Source organism: Myxocyprinus asiaticus, chromosome 15, assembly GCF_019703515.2.
Source record: "Myxocyprinus asiaticus isolate MX2 ecotype Aquarium Trade chromosome 15, UBuf_Myxa_2, whole genome shotgun sequence".
NCBI classification, from domain to species: domain Eukaryota; kingdom Metazoa; phylum Chordata; class Actinopteri; order Cypriniformes; family Catostomidae; genus Myxocyprinus; species Myxocyprinus asiaticus.
Genome location: NC_059358.1, coordinates 40,399,295 through 40,419,478, shown reverse-complemented (window position 1 = coordinate 40,419,478; position 20,184 = coordinate 40,399,295). Strand labels below are relative to the sequence as shown.

General features: G+C 40.3%; 1 protein-coding gene across 1 annotated transcript in view; it reads right to left on the bottom strand.

Moving 5' to 3' along the window:
- The window catches only part of LOC127452613 (A disintegrin and metalloproteinase with thrombospondin motifs 16-like), a 100,289-nt gene that overhangs the window by 48,054 nt on the left and 32,051 nt on the right, over positions 1 to 20,184 (bottom strand). Inside the window, exons 10-13 of the mRNA XM_051718224.1 lie at positions 10,519 to 10,672; positions 5,351 to 5,446; positions 4,402 to 4,550; positions 1,029 to 1,201 (exon numbers count right to left, since the gene is read on the bottom strand). Coding sequence (XP_051574184.1) covers positions 1,029 to 1,201; positions 4,402 to 4,550; positions 5,351 to 5,446; positions 10,519 to 10,672 — 572 coding nt within the window. The remainder of the gene's footprint in view (positions 1 to 1,028; positions 1,202 to 4,401; positions 4,551 to 5,350; positions 5,447 to 10,518; positions 10,673 to 20,184) is intronic.

Here is a 20,184-nt window from a genome sequence, read left to right as displayed (position 1 = left end):
AGCAAAAAATGACCCAAAGCATTTGGTAAAACTATTAACCCTTTCGCACGTACGATCAAACCGGTGTGATTACACTACGCTGGGCTCAGACGGGTAAGATCAAACCGGTGTGATCTGCAGTCATGCTGCTGTTTACCAGCAAAATCAGTTGTCATAATGACTGAAGCGGTTGTCATAATGAACCAGCTACTCAAATAATCTTTTCAACATCACAATATCTTTATTTTTACGTTACAAACTTTAAAATAATCACTAAATAACAGTATAAAGCCGTTACCATCTGAGCGCACTGTTTAGATGCAGCGCTGCAGCCATGTTTTCTGACATCAAAGAATATACAAACTAGTCAGTCCACTCGAGCCTTCTCCCATTCCGTCCATCACAACCACTTCCGGGGCTGGGAGAGTGGAAGGGCTAGGTTTTAAGAACCTTTTATGCTCCTCCTTTTGTATGCATCTATGACGATACACACTCAGAATCCCATCTTGAATTGCAGGAAAATATGGCATATAAGTGCATTCGCGATCGCATCGTATCTATCATAATCAATCATTATAAACATCTAAAAAACATAGTAAGTTAGTATTCTGGAATATCCCAGTCAGATGCCAAAGTTGAATTCAATTAAAAAACTCTAATGTACAACCTAAAAAAACTGCCCCTACAGACTTTCTCCATCTAATTCATCAGAGCTAAAGAGACTTTGTGTTGAAAAATAGAAATTCCACAAGATGAATCACTGCTGTACTGTGCTCTTCTAAAGATCTGAAAATGGTCTTTCATTCCAGAGAAATTTGCGTTCTTAAAAAATATTTGTTATGCGTAAATGTGTCGAATTTATTGTTATGGAAGGAGTATTTTATTTTTATTTTTTTGTGTTACAATCTAAAGGAGTAACAGAAATAAAATGAGAAAAATTCAAGTAGGTGAGTATTATATGAAGGCACTGTATATATTTCACATCAATCTAAAAGTATAAACTAGATTTGCTTTTACTGAATGAAATACCCATGCATGAAATGACCTACCGTCCACTCGTGTGTAGGGCTTCCACTTGTAGTACCATTCACGAAAGGGCTTGCTGTTGAACTCAGCACACTGGACAGCCCTGAAGTCTACAGTGTTGTGAGGACAGTCATCAGTGTTACACAGTTTATAAGAGCGGGACGAGCCCTCGCAAAACCTGCCACCATACATTGGCCTATGAGAAAATACAGACAAGGAGAAGATTACACATTTTAATTATACATTATACACACACACACACACACACACACACACACATATATATATATGTATATATATATATATAGTACAAAATTTACCAAATGACCACATGTGACCACATGGATGGTAAAACCTGAAATCACCTACATGGTGTCCCCATAAGAAAACAGCTTAAACAAACTAACTAATGAAAATATCAAAAATGCCAAAGGGCTTTTGTAAGGGTTAGGTTTAGGGGTAGAGATAGGGATAGTATTCGGGGACAGACAACATCTTTAGGTCACAATAAAAAAACACAAGTCAACGCAGAATCCCAGCCTTGATAGAATAACCGAGTGTATATGTTGTACAGCATGTCACAAAAGTCATATCAAGTCTTCAGAAAAGTGCTGTGGTTGGAGACGTGCGTTTGAGGTTGAAATGACTATAGTATAATATTTCCTATCATAAGAATTGTTCAAACCAAATCTATTTTCACTACATTAAATGAAAGTTGTTGCTGAGACGTGTTTTTCAATGGCTGATGCCGATATCTAGAGAGAAGCATTGCAGATGGCCAATATAAAGCCAATAGATACAATAAACACTAGTACCCAACCGATATATCAGTATCGGCGTATATGTTTACCTATATGTGCAGATATGAAAACTTTTTTCAGAACATATAATGCAGAAAACAATGCTTTAGAATTGGTGTCATTACATAGTTTGTCCAGCAGAGCGCGCTCCGACTCCATTGTTTACAGAGCTGAGCTTACGGCGGTTCTGCTGACTGTGTGGAGTTAAGCTGTGCAGAGTTAAGTGGTGTCTTCTCGGTAAGTTGCTAACTAGTTTGTGAAATACATACGGGAAAGTTAATAAACAATGACCCCATCATTTTCCCTTTTTAGTATAACTAATATAATGTTAACCCTGTCCCTGACAAACATGTCACAGCTGTTTATCACATCTGTTTGCTATGTTAGCCAGCTATAGTTTGTCAGTGCAGTCAGTAATGTAGCAGATTGAAAGGTAAACATCAGAGCATCTTTTTGCAGCTCAGCAGACAACAGTGCGGTGGTGGATTGTGTCTGTTGAGTGTTGATTTCACGCTATTTTGTTACCTAGTTGGTAAGACACAATGCTGGTCCATCTTCTACTCTCTGTGACAATGAACTTATAGCTAACTAGCTAACCACGTAGCTACTTTCATTGCTTGTCAGCTGAGTGGAAGCTAATGTGTAAACATGTATTCACCAAACTGTTTTGTTCAGGATTCACAGTTTGGTACCCCCTTCAACCGAACAATTCCAGTCACTGCATTTATAAAATGTAATATTTAAAAGTCTGGTTTTCCACCATTGAAAGTTTCCCCTGAACTTGTATAGCAGAATACGGTGTAACACCACTTGACTCGGGAGGTGTAAATGCTTCTTCATTTACAACCTGCCCCTAAGTGACTGGCAGTATTAAAATAGTCAGCATTTGACTGATACTAAACAGTACTACTGATGTTTATTTAGCTATTTATTTAATTTGAATTTATTCTTTATTTTAATGGTCAGCAACTGACTGATACTAAACAGTACTGATGTTTATTTAGCTATTTATTGTATTTGTATTTATTCTTTATTTTCTCAGTGTTCATTTATAGAATTTGATGACAATGTATAATAATAATGTAAAATATTCTTTGATAAAAATATTTGTTTAAGAAAGCAGCATCCTGAGTACCTTTGCACAGTCATATTGGTGCAAAATTGGTGAACAATCCACATTGAAAAGGTCAGCTCAAATATTTACTATATCGGCCACCATATCTGTAATTGGTGAATTTTACCCCTCTAAAATCAGTATCAGTCTCAAAAATCACATTTCGGTCGGGCTCTAATAAACACACATGCTCGCATGCATGCACGCACGCACACACGCACGCACACACACACACACACACACGCATACACACACACACACATGTTGGTGCAGCTATCCTTATGAGGACTCTCCATAGACATAATGATTTTTATACTGTATAAACTATAGATTCTATCCCCTAACCCTAACCTGACCCCTAAACCTAACCCTCACAGAAAACTTTATGCATTTTTACATTTTCAAAAAGAAACAAAAACAAAACAAAAAAACATCGCTTAGTATGTTTTTTAAGAGATTTGAATTATGGGGACTCTAGAAATGTCCTCATAAACCACATTTATAGCATAACACCCTTGTAATTACCAGTTTGTAACCTAAAAAATAATATTAAAAACATTTCAGATACCTAAATTAATTGTTTGGTATAAAACAATAAACCTAAAAAAGTAAGTATGTAAATAAATAAATAAATAAATGGCAAATCACTGCAGTACAATATTTCAAACAATATTTCAAGCTTGTCTTCACAAGAACACTTAGAGTGCACTATAAAAAATATTTTTGTCAAAAAAACTGAAAAATATACTTCATGTGGTAACAAAATGTAACTGGCTTATATATAGTATATACAAATTAAATACAATTATTTATTAATTTAAATAATAATTTTTAAGGGTCAGATCAGAGAAAGGACTGAAATGCCTTGGTGTGAAATGGCCTTTACTGTAAACCCTCTTAGTGCACTTTATTTCAATCATGCTCTACACCAGGGATGTCAAACTCATTTTAGGTCGAGGGTCAGATTGGATTAAGCGTCACTGTATGCAGGCTGAACTGTTAATACATGTATATACAGTATGTATACTATGTTACATTCTGTATTTATATATACATATAAAGCATGTATTAAAGTTATTTTAAAAAACGGTGTATCTGAACTTAATGTTATCATTTAAACAATAAGTTTAAAGACTGAATTAAGTTTAATGAATTTTGTACACAAAACCTTTCTTGATTTATTTTGGCGTGACAGAGAGCAAAGACTTGCGATGTCGTGTCGTGCATAATTAAAAGAAATTCCAGATATGATGCAAGTCATAACATCCATGGAATACCGCAAATTTAAATGTTAATCTGCCCTGCAGTAGCTAAAAAAAGATAATGTCGATGAAATAGGCTAAATCAAAGTGAATGTTTTTAAGCATTTTTTTTTTCACAAATCATCCCGATATCCAGATTGGAGTCAATTGTCCCGTGCGCCGCACGTTTGACACCCCTGCTCTACACACCTCATGCTCTCTCTCTGAGCTTGGAATGTACCTCGGGTTGTTGCAGTGTCTCTCTCTGTAGGTCACTCCACTCTCACAGCTTCTAGAGCAGCTGGACCACCCGGACCAGGATGACCACTGACCATGCACCAGCTTCGGACCTTCATCACCTTGCTTTACACACTGACCACGACGACACCACTGCAACAAAAAAAACCCAAAAAACATACAGATATGATATCAGTGCAAATGTCACTCAAGCTAATGTTCTTAGAATTTAATGCGCCAGCGTTAAGCAGTTTATGGATCCAGTCACATTAAATTCCCATTTTGCACTGTTAAAGTCAACGTGAAACCGTTTGCAAACCGACTCTTGCATTACATAGATTTTCTATTTATTTTTTTCTAATCAAATGCTCTCTTGTCTGAGAATGTCCCTCCCTCTAATACCACCTGTAACTGACAAGCAAGAATAATCTCCATGGTTGAAACATAACTAAATCCTATTGGCTATTAAAAAAAGGGACAAGGCCTTCAGTATATCCCACCCTTTATGAATGTAAAGGTTAAATTTTGATTTCATGTTGACTTCCAGCAAGGTTCCAGAAATTACATGGCTTCTATTGTGAACGTCACTGTCAGTTAAATGTGTTTTCCTGACTCTATGCATAAAAGCTTCATTCTTTCACTCTGCTGGCATTTACACTGCCCTCTCAGTCCCTGGAAACACTTGTTCAAGACACTAGACATCTGTTAAAATCCTTTTGAAAAAAAAAAAAAAAACTTGTCTCCCCTCTGGGTTTAATGTCACGAGCTGAATAATCGTGAGAGGATATTAATGATTAAACTTATTCATTGGGATAAATGTACTGCAGGCAGCATTCCATTTGGCTTTTGTGCCACTTGAGCTGAAAGGGTAGAGTATAAAGAAGGGTTCTTGTTGCTTTTTTAAGGTGAGACGACTTCAGGAGCCAACAATGTGACTTGTGGCATTGCCTTACCATCTCTGGACCACAGGTGGAACCCTCGGCGGCTGGCATGAACTTAGTCTCACATTTTCTTCCGATCCGGTGGCACCACAGGGCTTTGCAGATGTCCTGTAGACAAATATCAGATAGAGGTGTTGATTTGGATCTATTTAAGAACCTGTCCTTATGACAGAAGATTAGCCAGCAGAAATCAGCCAAGTGCAATTGATACATTGAACAAATGAAGGGCTACAACAAACGACAGATTTACTACAACAAATAACAGATGTTCTTCACATGTTTTACAGTATGACCGTTCAAAAGATTGTTCTAGTTAAATAATGAAACACTATTTTTGTCTTATGCTCTCTGGAAATAATAGTGACAAGTCTGGGATTTTTTTGTTTTTGTTTGCTTGTTTAGCTTTAAATGTCACATCTTTTAACAATTACCAGCAGCAAGCATTCTGTATATGGGTAATCCTTTAATTAAGGGAACTTTTCTTTCCCATAAAATTATTTTAAAGATGAAAAATGATTAAGAAAACAATCATTCTAGTTTTAAAATACAGAATATAATTGCTTTTATTCTTTTGTGTATACTTAATGACCTTTTCCTCATTTTTAAGCATCTAAATAATAAATGTCCTGAATTTTTTTCTGTTTTGAGCTTGTTCTCAATTCCAACCTACAATACATTTATTAAATGTTTTAAAAACTGGAAGATTCTACTTTTCCCTAAGAACTTTTTAAAAATCATGTTTTAATTCATTTTGTATTTATGTGTACAATTGGTCGTATTTTACATCAAAGAATCACTGTCCCCAATACAAGTGACAGACACAGGTACATTTTCTTTTCTTTTGATAAATTCAAAGTTATATGATTTGTAGCTAACTTTTTTGTGCAAGCAAGGTTTACCAATTGTTTTTTTTTTTTTTTTTTTTACAAAAATTGAGAAATGTGATTACCATCACACATAATATCAAAACCCCACACCATCACACATTATACAAACATCCATTTGAACACTTGATCAAGGCCATGATCAGGTCTTTATTCCAGAACATGTGATAAATGTTTTAAAATAGATGCAAGATAATCTTAAGGTAAATGTAGAAAGACAAACTACTGCAAAGAATGATTTATGAAACCAAATTCCTCAGACAACCTAAAAATGTTTTACAGTCTTTTAAGAACAACCCTCTATATCTCCAACACAAAGCTCATTTCAATCACTATTTCTCAATGAAACGGCTGCTTGCTTTATGTGTCTGTATTAATCACATCTGGATTATTGTATCATATTTTGACAATAGGAGCACAGATGGGAGGAAAAGGAGGCAGTTTGCCAGTATGATCACGGTCCAAATCCCAGCACAAGTTTTGCAGCTGTCTGTTAAAGTGAGACCTCCACGAATACATCGCCTGTTTCCCTGCTGAGTATTCTATACTGCTGCATCAGTCCTATCAGAGCTCTGTCTGCCAAGTAGACTATGGAGATGATAATTTATAGTGAAACCAGTGGGACCTCCAGGTGACAGAACAGTTGAGCATACAGAACATCTAGAATTATTTCCATTTGTCTTGTATTCACCACTCAGCTGATATCCTGAGTGTGCAGAAAAGCTTTTGAAATCCACTGGTAAAAACTCCACTGAATAAATAGGCGCCAACTTTTAACCTCTTCAGTCCTGACATTGGAAAAAAATGACAAACAAACAATGTCTAGTCATGTAGAAAGGTTAATAGCTGCATAGCAAATGCCATAATTCTGTTTTTTTCAGGGGAAGTGTGAGGTGACAATATATTTAATGTACAGTAAGCAATGTACAGTATAAACAAGAAATCTGACATTCTGCTATACGAAAATGTTTAATTTTACCACTGTTGCAAGATTAAACACCCAGAAATTTTCCTGATAACATCTAGAACACATAAGGTTACTCCAGCGGATCTGACCCTGTGATAAGTGTACGTTGTTTTGGATAAAAGTGTAGGGTTAGGAGTTTGGCTGGTAAGTTTCAGTTATATTCAGTTATCTCTTGCTAGTAGAAAACTACACTCTTTTGCAAGTAAAAAAAAAAAAGCATATTTCTCCATTGATTGCCATTCAAAAGTGGTAGCATATTCTGACAAAATAACTTTTTTGGTTTTGTAAGTAACACAGGAATCACAAACATTTCATTATTTTAAAGTAGATTACATAATATTATACCAATTATAATTTTATATTATATTTTATCTAATTCAATTTTTAATTCTCTTAAAAACATTTTCCATTGTGGAATAAATTTATCGGGGGTGACAAATACATCTGCAAATTAGATATTTTATAAAGGCATCAGCAACCAAAATCTTTTGCCTTTGTGTGATCCTGCATCAACACAAATAAGAAAGTCCAAGACTACTGTCGTATCGGCCAGGTAAACATGAACAAGAAAATTCTGTACTTTGTGCAAGATACAGAAATTCCATTGCCTTTCTATTTGACCACAAATGTGAAGTATCGATTAGCATTAAATTAAGTAAGCAAACACAATTCACATTAGAACGTATAAATAATAAAATGCAATTCCAATTATGTCCTTCTCTATCATTATAAATCTTAACCATATAATATATAATTCTGTATAATTAGCACTTACCATACCCATAATCATCATCTACATTCTTGCCAGTCAGATGTATTTTTGCCCACTGCACTAGACTGCAGACAAACAGTTAGTCAACATGATCACACCGTAAGTCTGCATGTTTTTTTGTTTTCGTTTTTGTTGTTTTTTTTTCCCCTGAGAGATTCTGTAGCCTAAGATCGGCCACATTATGCCAAGTCACTGACAAGCGGCATAACCTAACAGACATTTTTTGCATTGGCTCCAGCTTGTTTATATTCCCTTGTGAAGCGACCGGAAGTGTGCTGCGTCAGCAGCATGTGAGACCCGGGTTAGGATCCTGCATTAAAACTAGGAAGTAACTGCATTCACATAATCAGTGACAAGCGTAATTCGGAGGTTGCATTTTTCCCTCTAACATTACATTTTTACTCCACTGATGGTTAGGTTTAGGTTTGGGTTGGGGGAAAATTTATAAAACATACATTCCTCCTCACTGTATTACAGCCTGTACAGCTGAAAACAACTCGCTTCACAACTGGCTTTTGGTGCCCACACATGGACATTATACACAGAAAATGGAGCTCACACGTGCCCATACACCCAACAACACTTACCGCTTTGGCCACTGGAGGCAGTGTTTTGAATTTCAGTAAGCATAGACCGATTTCAGCTAAAGAAAAGTCAACATACTGCTTCCGATTTCACTGTGTCATTACTCTGATTTAGTTGAGATCAGCACAATAGGAGCTCAGCAAACAGAGGTTCGCACTGGCATCCCTCCAGAGTATATTTAGCTCTGCCTTTGCTTCACGAGACTGCGCTGGCCTGAAGAGTGTTGAGAGAAAACTGCCTGTGCAGCACTCTATCAGATTTCTCTATGGGAGACTCTAAATTTAGATGTAGAGACAAGGCAGAGAAGAATGATATGAAAATCTCTAGAGTTCAGTAGGGCCTGAATTTTGGCATCATTGAAGGTGTTTAGATCTGCTTTAAACATATTTATGCTGAGAAACTGATAACATTCTCCCTCACACTCTGAGTAAGCAGTGATGTCATGAGCAATCGGACAGCAGGTGCTTTCACACATACAGCCTAGTCCATAAATTTAACAGCATTTTTTCTGTTTAGAGGTCGTGCGAACAGGACCCGTTCTCGAAATGCCAGAAAATAATTTCTGGCAATTTGCTGTTCTGGCAAAATGTGTCAACCATAAGAGGTTGAAACATTGCCAAAAGAGTTCAGTATTCAAGCACTGTGTGAACAAAACCATAAGATTAAAGGAGTAGTTCAACCAGAAATAAAATGTGTCACATTTTTTACTCACCATCATGTCATTCCAAACCAATATGATATATTTTAAAGAATGTTGCAATTGCTGAATTCCATACAGTGACAGTGGATAGAGCATTTAAAGCTTAAAAAAAGCATCCAAAAGTGTCATAAAAGTATTTCATGTGTCTCATGCATCATATTTAAAGTCTTCTGAAGACATATGATTAATTTGTATGAGAAGCAGACTGAAATATAAATCATTATTCATCAACATCTGTTATATTCAGAGCCTGAATCAAATATGCAGACACATCAAAAACATCAAACCTCATTGGTTCTTGTGCATATTGTAACCAACCATCATGACGTCATGACACAAGAACCTTTTCTGACACTTTGGGGTGCTTTTTTAAGCTTAGTCACTATCAACTGCCATTGTATGGGATTCAGCGATTCACAATATGAGTATGAATGTGTATTAAGAAAGCAAATAGGGACAATTTTGATTTCATGTTGACTTAAAAAAAAAAAAGAAGGGTGGATTCACATACATTCTAAAATTGCAAAAAATTGGTGCTGCTCTAAGAGGTGATCTCTTAAAGGCCTCAGTAAAGGTCCAGTAAGCACTTTTTCTAGTTCATTCTGGAAAGCTGCCCTCAGGTAAGATATAACTCTCAATCACACTGTCATGCTTTATCCTGCTCTTCCACTGATCTTGGAGTGGGTTCCTCTTTCCAAATCAAGACCTTAAACACTACAATAAGAACCACACAAATTGATTTTTATCAGTTTGAAAAGATACAGTACGTTTACCAGAACACCTCAGACATCTTAAAATGTATTTGTCTCCTGTTCCTTTGGAAAGACTTGCAAAACGGGTCACTAGTTTAATGTTGTGTTCTGGATGCTGGTATTTCAACCAGGGCTCTTAACTAACTTATGCAGTGAACAGCTGTCTTGGTCAACTGGTTGTCCAGTCTCATTAGTTAAGTTTGGTAAACAGCATGCCTATATTGGTCCACCAGTCGAACCTACACAAACCAGCACAAACCTACAGTAGATAAGCTTATACCAGCATAGAAATTCACAAATGTAACTATACAGTTAAGATTCACAATGACAACAATGATTGATACCAATTTTCTTGTGCTAAGATTCTTCTATCGTCAAACTCCTATCTTAGAAAGTTCAGGCTAATAATGGCGTTTATGTACGTTTGACTAGTAAATTCAGTCATTTCGACTTGAAGGCAGCATATGCTATTTTTTTCTGCGGGTTTCATAAATAACAATATGAAATATAAAAGTCTTGCCTTCTTGAAGTCCAGAGTGCATAGTTTGGCTTTCTCTCCAAACTGCCACTTGCACTGGGTGTCGGCATCATACAGCTCTCCAGGAAGTTTCTCTGGGTATTTGTACTCTTGTATGGCGCTGGGCTCATCAGACAGACAGGTGGCCTGGGCGGTACTAAGACAAAAACATGAATAACTCACACATACTGTAAAAAAGTTTTACTCCGGTACGGTAGAGGTGGAAACCATGACAACATAACAACCATAGTTCCCTTGGCTACAATTAGAAATCTCTCTTTTTTTGACTTTGTCATGACATATGTTATTCAATGTGGCCATTATTATAAGGGCCAACAAATGAGACTCCTTGTGTAAAACGATATGGAAGATCATGAGAAAGTATCGAACATCGTTTCGCACAGTGTGTTTAATACAATCAGAAGTACAGTTAAACTGAATGAGTTCTGAGTAGTTTAGCAGAGACTCTGGGCCGGTAGCCCTCTTGATGAGGACATTGTGTCAGTATGTAAGCGTATGAGTGTTGATCGCATGACTTCGGTTCGCTTGTTGTATACATGGCGACAGAATGAGAACAATTAATTTGGTCTCAAACTACTTACCAGTGTATTTGTGTGAAATTAGTTTTGCACAATATCCTGTAATGGACAAATGCTGTATTTTTGTAATTATGCAAGTGTGAATATAAAGTGAACCCTGAGTACTTTGCAACAAGTCAAAATTCTTGTGAACTGCACTGAATCTAATCATGTAAACAGAAACTATATGCAAGTGGGATATGACTGTTTTTGCACAGTTTATGACAAGGCAAAGTAACATGAATCTGGCAATAGATATGCACAATTCTGTTTCTCTCCCACATAATCTCAGCTGTGTAGACAATCTCTCCATTTACACACAGCCCTGGACTTGCCACAGTAAAATACATTAGGTCAACATCAACCCACCGACTAGTTGACGAGTCTGCTTGCGTTCGATCATTCATTAGCTCATCCATTCAGTCAGAGTTTAAGCAAACAGATCAATGCATAAATGAATTAATGAATGAAAGGTGAGGTCTGGGCTTCAGATGGGTATTAAAGTCAGGACTAAAATACCATTGAGCACTGAAATTAATATTCATTAATTCAGGGGGCCTGGGTAGCTTAGCGAGTAAAGACTCTGACTACCACCCCTGGAGTCGCGAGTTTGAATCCAGGGCATGCTAAGTGACTCCAGCCAGGTCTCCTAAGCAACCAAATTGGCCTGGTTGCAAGGGAGGGTAGAGTCACATGGGGTAACCTCTTCGTGGTCGCTATAATGTGGTTCACTCTCGGTAGGGTGTGTGGTGAGTTGTGTTTGGATGCCGCAGAGAACAGCATGAAGCCTCCACATGTGCTGTCTCCACGGTAGCGTGCTCAACAAGCCACGTGATAAAATGCGCGGATTGACGGTCTCAGACGCGGAGGCAACTGAGATGCATCCTCTGCCACCCAGATTGAGGCAAGTCACTACACCAACACGAGGACTTAGAGTGCATTGGGAATTGGGCATTCCAAATTGGGGAGAAAAAAGGGTAGAGAAAAAAAAATCATTAATTCACATTTATTAATTTACTAATTAAAGGGACTCAAAGTCCCTTTAAAGGCACAATTAATAAAATAAATAAATAATAAAAATAAATAAAATAAATTCTGTCATAATTTACTCCCCCTTATGTTGTTTGAAAGCCAATTGATTTTTCAGGCTGGTCCAGTTCATTTGCATGCATCTGTCCATCATACATTATGGAGTAAACATACATGCAATGTCTTTATCAAAAAAGTGATTGGCTCTTTTAAATCAAAGGCAAGACTTCAATTTGTACTGCTTACCTGTTAAGTGTTACGATTTCTCCCAAATGACCTGTCTCTGTATGATACAGTGTAGCCATAAGGCAACATTGTTTTTTTTTTTAATGTTTTTTTTTCAGATAAAGCTATAATGCATTGTTGAAAATAAAACATAATGCATTGTTGGAATTAAAAGATCAGTCTTTAAATTAACCAATATTATGCTGTTTTTAAGATACATGGCATTTGATTTTGTGTCCAAGACCTATTTCAGTGATATCTGCCAGATAATAGAGGCCTTTTCTGCGAGTCTTTTCATAAAAAAATAAAATAAAAAAATATAAAAATAAAAAAAAATAAAAAATCACAGCAGCATGTTTCTTTCCACAAAGAAAAAACGTCCTGGTTACTTTCGTAACCTCCATTCCCTGATGAAGGGAACGAGACATTGTGTTGATGTAGTTACACTAGGGGTCACTCTTGGGAGCCCCAAACACCTCTGATCTTTGAAAATTTGCATGCAGGAACTGGGATGCAACCACTCATTCAGGTTTTGTGCTGAGGAGCCAAGGCCATTTCAGTGGGTATTTCAGTGTTGTGGCAAGAGGGACACAATGTCTCGTTCCCTCCATCAGGGAACGGAGTTTTCGAAAGTAACCAGGACATTCCCTATCTGTCACTAACTCGATGTTGTGTCAATGTAGTGACACTAGGGGTCCCTATACAAAACGGCACAACTAGCTGAACTGTGTTACGTGGACTGGCAGTGCGAGACAGGCAGACCGCTGTGTGACTCGTAGCCAGCGCACCAGGCCATCACGTAACCTCCCCCAATGCTCTTATGGCCGTCGAACGGTCCTTCGGGACCGTAGTCCCAAAAAATAGGGACAGGCTAGCCTAGCCGTGGCCTCTTTTCCTCTCTTTTCTCCCCAAAAAGAGTGGAATTTGTTAACCGACTGGGGGCCCATAAATGTCTAAGTCGGGGGGGGTGTCACTCCCAAGGGGAAGACACCGCGGAGACCACACCCTGCCCAGAGAAGGTGGGGGGGGGAGTATTTTGAGTGGAATTACATGACATGGTCTTACCGAGTCTTGTCCGGGGAGCGAGCGTCCGCTGCGGTGTTGAGGTCGCCTGGGATGTGTGTGGCTCGCAGTGACTTGAGGTGCTGCTGACTCCAGAGGAAGAGAAGGAGGGCGAGTTGTGACATGCAATGGGAGCGTTGGCCACCTTGGCGGTTGATGTATGCCACCATTGCCATGTTGTCTGTCAGAACCAACACATGCTTGCCCTGGATCAACGGCAGGGCGAGCAGTACTGCCAACAACTCGAGGCAGTTGATGTGCCAATGCAGCCACGGGCCAGTCCAGGAGCCGGCAGCTGCATGCCTGTTGCATACGGCACCCCAGCCCATCTTGGAGGCATCCGTCATAACCACGACACGCCTGGAGACCTGTTCTAGGGGAACCCCTGCCCGTAGAAATGTCAGGTCGGTCCAAGGGCTGAAGAGGCGGCGACAGATCAGCGTGACGACCACGCGATGTGTCCCGCAGTGCCATGCCCATCTCGGGACTCGAGTCAGTGCTGAAGTGGTCTCATATGCATCAACCCAAGCGGTGTGGCCACCGCTGAGGATGTCATATGCCCCAGGAGCCTCTGAAAAAGTTTCAGTGGGACCGCTGTCTTCCATCTGAATGCCTTCAGACAGTTCAGCACTGACTGTGCACGCTCGTTCGTGAGGCGCGCCGTCATCGAGACTGAGTCAAACTCCAAGCCGAGAATAGAGATACTCTGAACCGGGGAGAGTTTGCTCTTTTCCCAGTTGACCCGAAGCCCCAGCCGGCTGAGGTGTGTGAGCACCATGTCCCTGTGCGCACACAACACATCCTGAGAGTGAGCTAGGATTAGCCAGTCGTTGAGATAGCTTCTCTTTGCAGGGCAAGGGCTGCCTCTGCGACAAGGGGACAAGGACAGACTGAAGGGGAGGACCTTGTACTGGTACGCCCGGCCCTCGAAAGCAAACTGCAGGAAGGGTCTGTGTCGAGGTAAAACCGTGACGTGGAAGTACGCGTCCTTCAGGTCTACTGCCGTGAACCAATCTTGATGTCGGACGCTCGCTAGAATGCGTTGTCACGTCAGCATCTTGAACGGGAGTCTGTGCAAAGCCCGGTTCAGTCCTTGCAGATCCAAGATTGGCCGCAACCCACCGCCTTTCTTCAGTACGATGAAATAGGGGCTGTAAAACCCCTTCTTCATCTCGGCTGGAGGGACAGGCTCTATCGCACCCTTCTGTAGAAGGGTAGTGATTTCTGTGCACAAGGTCATGGCATTCTCGCCCTTCACCGAGGTGAACCTGGGCGGATGCCTGGTGAGCTGAATCGCATAGCCGAGTCAGATCAGCCATCGTGACAGGTTGGAAAGCGTGAGCCACACGTCCAAGCTCCGGGCGAGGGGGACCAAGGGGACAATCTCATTGGACGTACCGGCGGGTGGGGCCTCGCAGCGGGGTGGAGCCTGAGGCACCACGTCGAGGGGCCTTGAACCCCGTGGCCATGCTGAGTCGAGGGACATCGAAGCACTTACCTGGTTCCTGATCCAGTGGTGCTGTAGGCCTTAGCCATCAGAGATGACGTGAACCTACAGGCCCTGGACGGGAGCTTCGGGCACCCGCGCCAGGTGGTGGCACTCTGCGTGCACAAGTGCACCGCAAGCGCCTTATCCATCTGGGGGATCCCCGAATAGCCCCTGGCCGCCCCACCATCGAGGGTAGGGCGGGGGAGCTGAATGATCGGGATCGGGTCGTGAAAGGTGCCCTCCACGATCTTGTCAGCTCCTCATGCACCTCCGGGAAGAATGGAACCGGGGCTGGGCACGGCCGTGAGCGGCACTCCGAGCCGAGGAACCAATCGTCGAGCCACGAGGGTTCAGGGGAGAGTGGAGGGTTCCACTCGGCCTGCGACTGGGCGACCGTACCCGAGGGAGGAAGCCCAGGCGAAGCCTCCGCATCGGACTGAACGAGCCCGCTCACCGATGCTGCGCTCGAGAGCTCATTGTCTTCCTGGGCTCCGAATAAGAGGTCGAACTCACCCTGAGATGAGCCGGTGGTCTCATCCGAGAGCCCGACTGAGGCAAGCGAGCATGCTGAGGAATGGGAGGTCCGTGGGGGGATACCAGGTGGAGGTGCTCCCATTGAGGTCCCCAAATTGCCCCCAGTGCTAACCGCCGTGGCCTCATACCCATAGGTAGAAGGACTGAGGCGGGGAGCCACTGGGGTGGCTTGCTCATTCACGAAGGCAAGCCGCGACCGCAACGTTGCCATGGTCATGTTCTCACAGTGAGGACAAGACCCATCCACAAACGATGTCTCTGCGTGGGCAGCGCCCAGACATGTAAGACAGCGATTGTGGCCATCAGAAGCCGAGAGATAACAACCGCAACCAAGAATAACACACAAACGGAAAGGTATCTTTAAAAAGACGTTCCATGTGTGCAGCTCTTTTAGAAGAAAATATACTCTTTTAGAATATACACTTTTTGTTTTAGTTATTTCTGCCGAAGCGCCCAGGGGCGTTCTCTGCACTGCACCAGTGCAGAGGGGGAGAAGCCGCTGAAATGTGCCGTAGAATCCAGCAGAGGGGGTGAATGAGAATCACAGAGAATTCAGCTCAATGAATAGAACCGCTCGGCTCCGAAGAGAAAATCTGAATGAGTGGTTGCATACCAGCTCCTTTTATACCCGTATGTCCGGGGGAGTGGCATGCAAATTCCACTCGCCAATTCCCATTGGCTTTTTTTTCAAAGATCAGAGGTGTTTGGGGCTCCCAAGAGTGACATCTAGTGTCACTACATCGACACAACTTCGAGTGAGTGACAGATAGGAACTCTCTATACTCTCCGTATGGCAGCTCTGTTCTACAATGGAATGGCACTAATTCATTAAGTTTGTAGAAGCTCCAAGTATATAAATACATCAATTATTTAAAGAATTTTAATTCAAGGAGAAATTAATCATTTTTAAGAAAACATTTTTTTTTAGACCATTTACATTTGTCATTCAATGTATCATATGCCAATTATTATTACTATTTTAATTTTTTTTTTATTCTTGTTATTAGAGCTATTTTATGTCATAAAATCTAATGGGAAAAAAATATCCCATCATTAGAACATAATCCATACAATACAGGGATACTATATGTATCTAACGTAGTAACAGTGAGTCATTCCCATAAGGTAAACATTTACCCGCTGACTAGTTGACTAGCCAAGTCCTAGTTTATATCTGTAGGTATTTTTGTACCTACAGATATAAGAAAGCTCCACTGCTAAGTCTAGGGTGTTTTCAGACCTGTAGACTGTTTGCTTTGTTCCGAAACGGGGACTAAAATGTTACAATGTTGCATTTTCTTGTTGGTTCGGTTCACTTTCACAAGGCATTTCAACATTTCAAAACGGACCAAAACTATGTCAATAAAAGTCACATGTGAGCAAGCTGTCCCCTTATTGGTCACTATGTTTGTTCGCTGTTCCAGGATTAAGCCCATCCATTGTTATCCTGGTTAAAATTATCTGTCACTCGGATGGATATGAGTTGTTAAGTTTCCGTCATGGTTATTTTTATCCGTCATTAGTTGCTTTTGCATTATTTCTCCATTGAAACGTGCCTGTACTCACAGATCTCTCTCTCCCTCTCTCGCACGTACACACGCACACACACACACAAACAGCAGAGTAAAGCCGTGTAAAAAAAAAAAAATGATTTGTCAAAAACCTGTTAATGCCATCCTACCCGTGTTCTGCCGCTATCCAAAACAGAGAAACGATCGTACTAAAATTACCTCAGGAATTATAAAACAGCTCCTATTTTAAACGTGCAGTTATATATAATATAGTTGCCAAAAGGCTATGTCCACATTTTGATGATGAATTACAGAGCAGTGCTGATCTACAGATGTCTTCTCCAAAGATCCCTCAGTTATGTTCATGGTTTTTATAAGGATATTATTTGGTGCGTTGGGTCATTTTGCATTCTCACCACAAGCGAAGCGCTCCAGAGTTTGTTTGCAATCGGTCCGAGACCACTTCGTTCAGGCAGTCTAGAACCAATTGTTTTGGTGCAGATCCAAGTGCGATTGCCATGTTCAAATATGCCTAAATGAACAGAACCAAAGGAGAAAATGCGCAAGGTTCTGAAACAAATGCTCCAAACGAGCCAGGTGTGAAAATGCCCTAAAACATTCAGCAGTTCAGCCATCCCTTAGTCATTCTATACAGTGTGAACATGATCATACAGAAAGATGGCATGTTGTTTCCGAGAGTTCCGGTACACTAGGATCGGACACATTATGCCAAATCGACTCACAAGCAGCATCTCCTATCAGACATTTTTGCATCAGCTCCAGTGTGTTTACAAGTGGCATGCAGTGCATAAATGGGTACCCCTCTGCTAATACAAATAAATAACAGAACCCTTCAAAATCTCATGTGAAGGGAGACGCAGTAGGATAGAGCTACAGCACGATAATAAGTAGTTTTGATTGGCTACCACAGACCGCTTATACTCTGTCAAACAGGAACAATGCAAAGATAGTTATGGTAGTTTACATTACATTTAAGTTGTTTTTGAAGTTGTATATTTATGCATTTTAATGCATATATTAATTTTATGCACATATATTTTTAAATAAATGGGGGAAAGTACATTTTACAATTTGAATAATGTTTCCGTCTCAGTTTCCGTCACCCCTTCTCTGAAGAGTTTCCTGTCATGCCATCCCTTATGGCATGACAGGAAACGTGTTGTGTCAGCAGTGTGGGAGACCTGGGATCTAATCCAGCGTTGAAACTAGAAAGTAATCGTGTTCGCATAATCACTAACTAGCGAGATTTAGCTTGCATTATCCCCTCTAATATAACATTTTTACTCCACTGATGGTTAGGTTTAGGTCTGGGGTTTGGGTTGGGTGTAATATGATTCCTCTTTACTGTATTACATCCTGTACAGCTGAAAACAACTCAATGTTTCCCCTGTGGACATTTTACCCAGAAAATAGAGCTCACTTTTGCCCATACTCCCAATAACACTTACTGCTTTGGCCACTGCAGAAAAGTCAAATTTTAAATAAAGAAAAGTCAACCTACTGCTTCCGGTTTGCCTGTGAGATCAGTCTGACAGTGTGCACTCAGTAAAACAAAAGCTTGCTTGATTTTTTACATTCTTCTCCTGTGCAAGTAGGTCCTGCTTCCAATTTGCTTGAGATAGATCAATGAATCAGACTGGAGCCCAGCATATGGCCCACAGAGGCAAGAATGTCAGTGTCAGATGAATCTTACTCAGTCCCTCATCACCACTCAGTTTTCCCAGTGTCACCTTTTTAAGTTTCCTTCTAGATTACAGCCACCGACAGCTATAACACACGCTTAGTCAGGCTTGACCCAGCCAGACTCCCTTCAGAGTTCTTTTTAATATTAGTGAGGAAAGCGATAAAAGTATAGGGCTATAGAAAGGAAGGACTGAAGGTCTTAAAGCAAATCAGTCTTTAGCTACTTGAAGGTCTTGTGATCTGCAGTCTGTAGGTACATGGGGATTTAGGTGAAACTAGGCTGCTCATGAGGAATGGATAACAGATGGGAGTGCAGCTTATGAAGAATGAGTAGCTGTAAAGTATAAATGGTGTGGAGGAATGATCATTCTGAAGTTCCTTGCCATAGGAAACCCAGACAGAGTTGGGAAAAGCAGTGAGTACACAGAGAGACTTCGTAGGGTTCCTGGTGACACTTATGTTACTTTCACAGTAGAGGTTTTGGTGTGGACCCAGGTTTGATTAAACATAAAGTTTGTTTGTTTGATTGGTGTGGTGATCTGAATTCAGAGTAACTGCAGTTCCTTGCGAAAGCATTCCAAGAGTGAAAAGAACTTGAGAAAAACGGTTCCACTATTGTCAACCTTGATTTTTTGAAGTAGAACGTGTTCCTGGATCTACAACTTTTGTTGTTCTTGGACACCAAACATAGTCACCTCACCTTATCCCCAATCCTTACCATTAACCAACAGTGTTGGGTGTAATTTGATTATAAAGTAATTGGTTACTGTAATCAAATTACTTTTAGTCAAAAGGTAGTTAACACATTACATTTTGAATGATTATAATCAGATTACAGTTACTCACTTTCAATTATGTTAATTATTTCAATTAAGTACAGTGCTTGGGTTTCACATATTTCTAAAATTATATTATTTATGAAAAATACATTTAAAGACAACCCTAAAATGTGATTGTCTGTAGGAATATCGTTCCAGTACCAATAGTAGCAAAAAACTTGCTGCTGGTAAATTGCATTTTGTGCAAAATATGTCACAAAATCTCAAATAAACTGCTGCACTGTCCAAACAAGTCTTCAGTCTCCACATGAAGCTGTAGAAACAGGTGAAGCAGCTCCCAGCGTTTGACTACTGCCTTGGCAGGGAAATCCTCCTTCCGGTGAGGCCTGGAGCTACTGATTCCAGCTCCTCTCCAAAGATCTCACCCAGACAGGCAATGAAGAGGATGAGGTCATTGTGATAAGTGAGCACAGAGGCAGTTCATCTGACACATTGGTTAATTTAATGGCAACAGGTCAAGCTGATTCAGTTTCACAAGCACAGAAGTGGCTCTCAGACAGAAACTGTTATTTAAAACCTGTTGGAGCTGCTTAGTTGAATATATCAGAACCAAAACAGCACTACAAATACTACTTTTAAAAGATGAGGTTCATGTCTAGACTGGTGCTGGCCTCATGCTAAGTGAGCTCACATTTATGACTAATGGACAGGAGATTCTCGGTAAAGGGCGCGGTTGTTAATATCATCCCACTGTTTTG